The sequence below is a fragment of the Haliaeetus leucocephalus genome, unplaced genomic scaffold (assembly GCF_000737465.1).
Source record: "Haliaeetus leucocephalus isolate CR32 unplaced genomic scaffold, Haliaeetus_leucocephalus-4.0 Scaffold184, whole genome shotgun sequence".
Lineage (NCBI taxonomy): Eukaryota > Metazoa > Chordata > Aves > Accipitriformes > Accipitridae > Haliaeetus > Haliaeetus leucocephalus.
In genome coordinates this window covers 2,646,632-2,647,071 of record NW_010972620.1, presented here as the reverse complement: position 1 = coordinate 2,647,071, position 440 = coordinate 2,646,632, and the positions used below count along the sequence as shown (strand labels likewise).

At 70.0% G+C, this 440-nt stretch overlaps 1 protein-coding gene across 1 annotated transcript in view; it reads right to left on the bottom strand.

Annotated features, from left to right (window-relative positions):
• Positions 1 to 203, bottom strand: part of PDZD8 (PDZ domain containing 8) — a 65,862-nt gene extending 65,659 nt beyond the window's left edge. The window contains exon 1 of the mRNA XM_010564978.1: positions 57 to 203. Within this exon, the coding sequence (XP_010563280.1) occupies positions 57 to 203 (147 nt within the window). The remainder of the gene's footprint in view (positions 1 to 56) is intronic.
• Between the last annotated feature and the right edge of the window lie 237 nt (positions 204 to 440).

Here is a 440-nt window from a genome sequence, read left to right as displayed (position 1 = left end):
GCCACGGCTCTCCTCAGCGGCCCGCTCCCGGGGCACAGGGGAGCGCACAGACACACGCAACGCAGCCGGCGAGCCTCCGGAGCGCCCGCCGAAGCCCGTCCCCCGGCACGGTCGCTCGGGAGTGGCGGGGAGGGGGAGAGCTCTGCGGCGGCCCCCCCTGCCCCGCCGCCGCCTGTGAACGAGAGGGCCGTGACGGGCTTCATTTCGGGGTACTTCGCCAGAAGAAGGTCGGGGTGGGGGGGAAAGTTTCCCTGAGTGCCGTTAAGTGTCGGGCGGGGGGGGTGTCTGGGACGCCGTCGCCGCTGAGGGGGGGGACGGAGGGGGAAAAGGTCCCGCCTGTGGGAAGGTGAGCGGTTTCGTTGGGCGCTTCGCCGCCCAAGGAACGTACGAGGAGCGATGAGAGAGGGAGGGCATTTTAGTCCCTTCAAAAATAGGCAGGC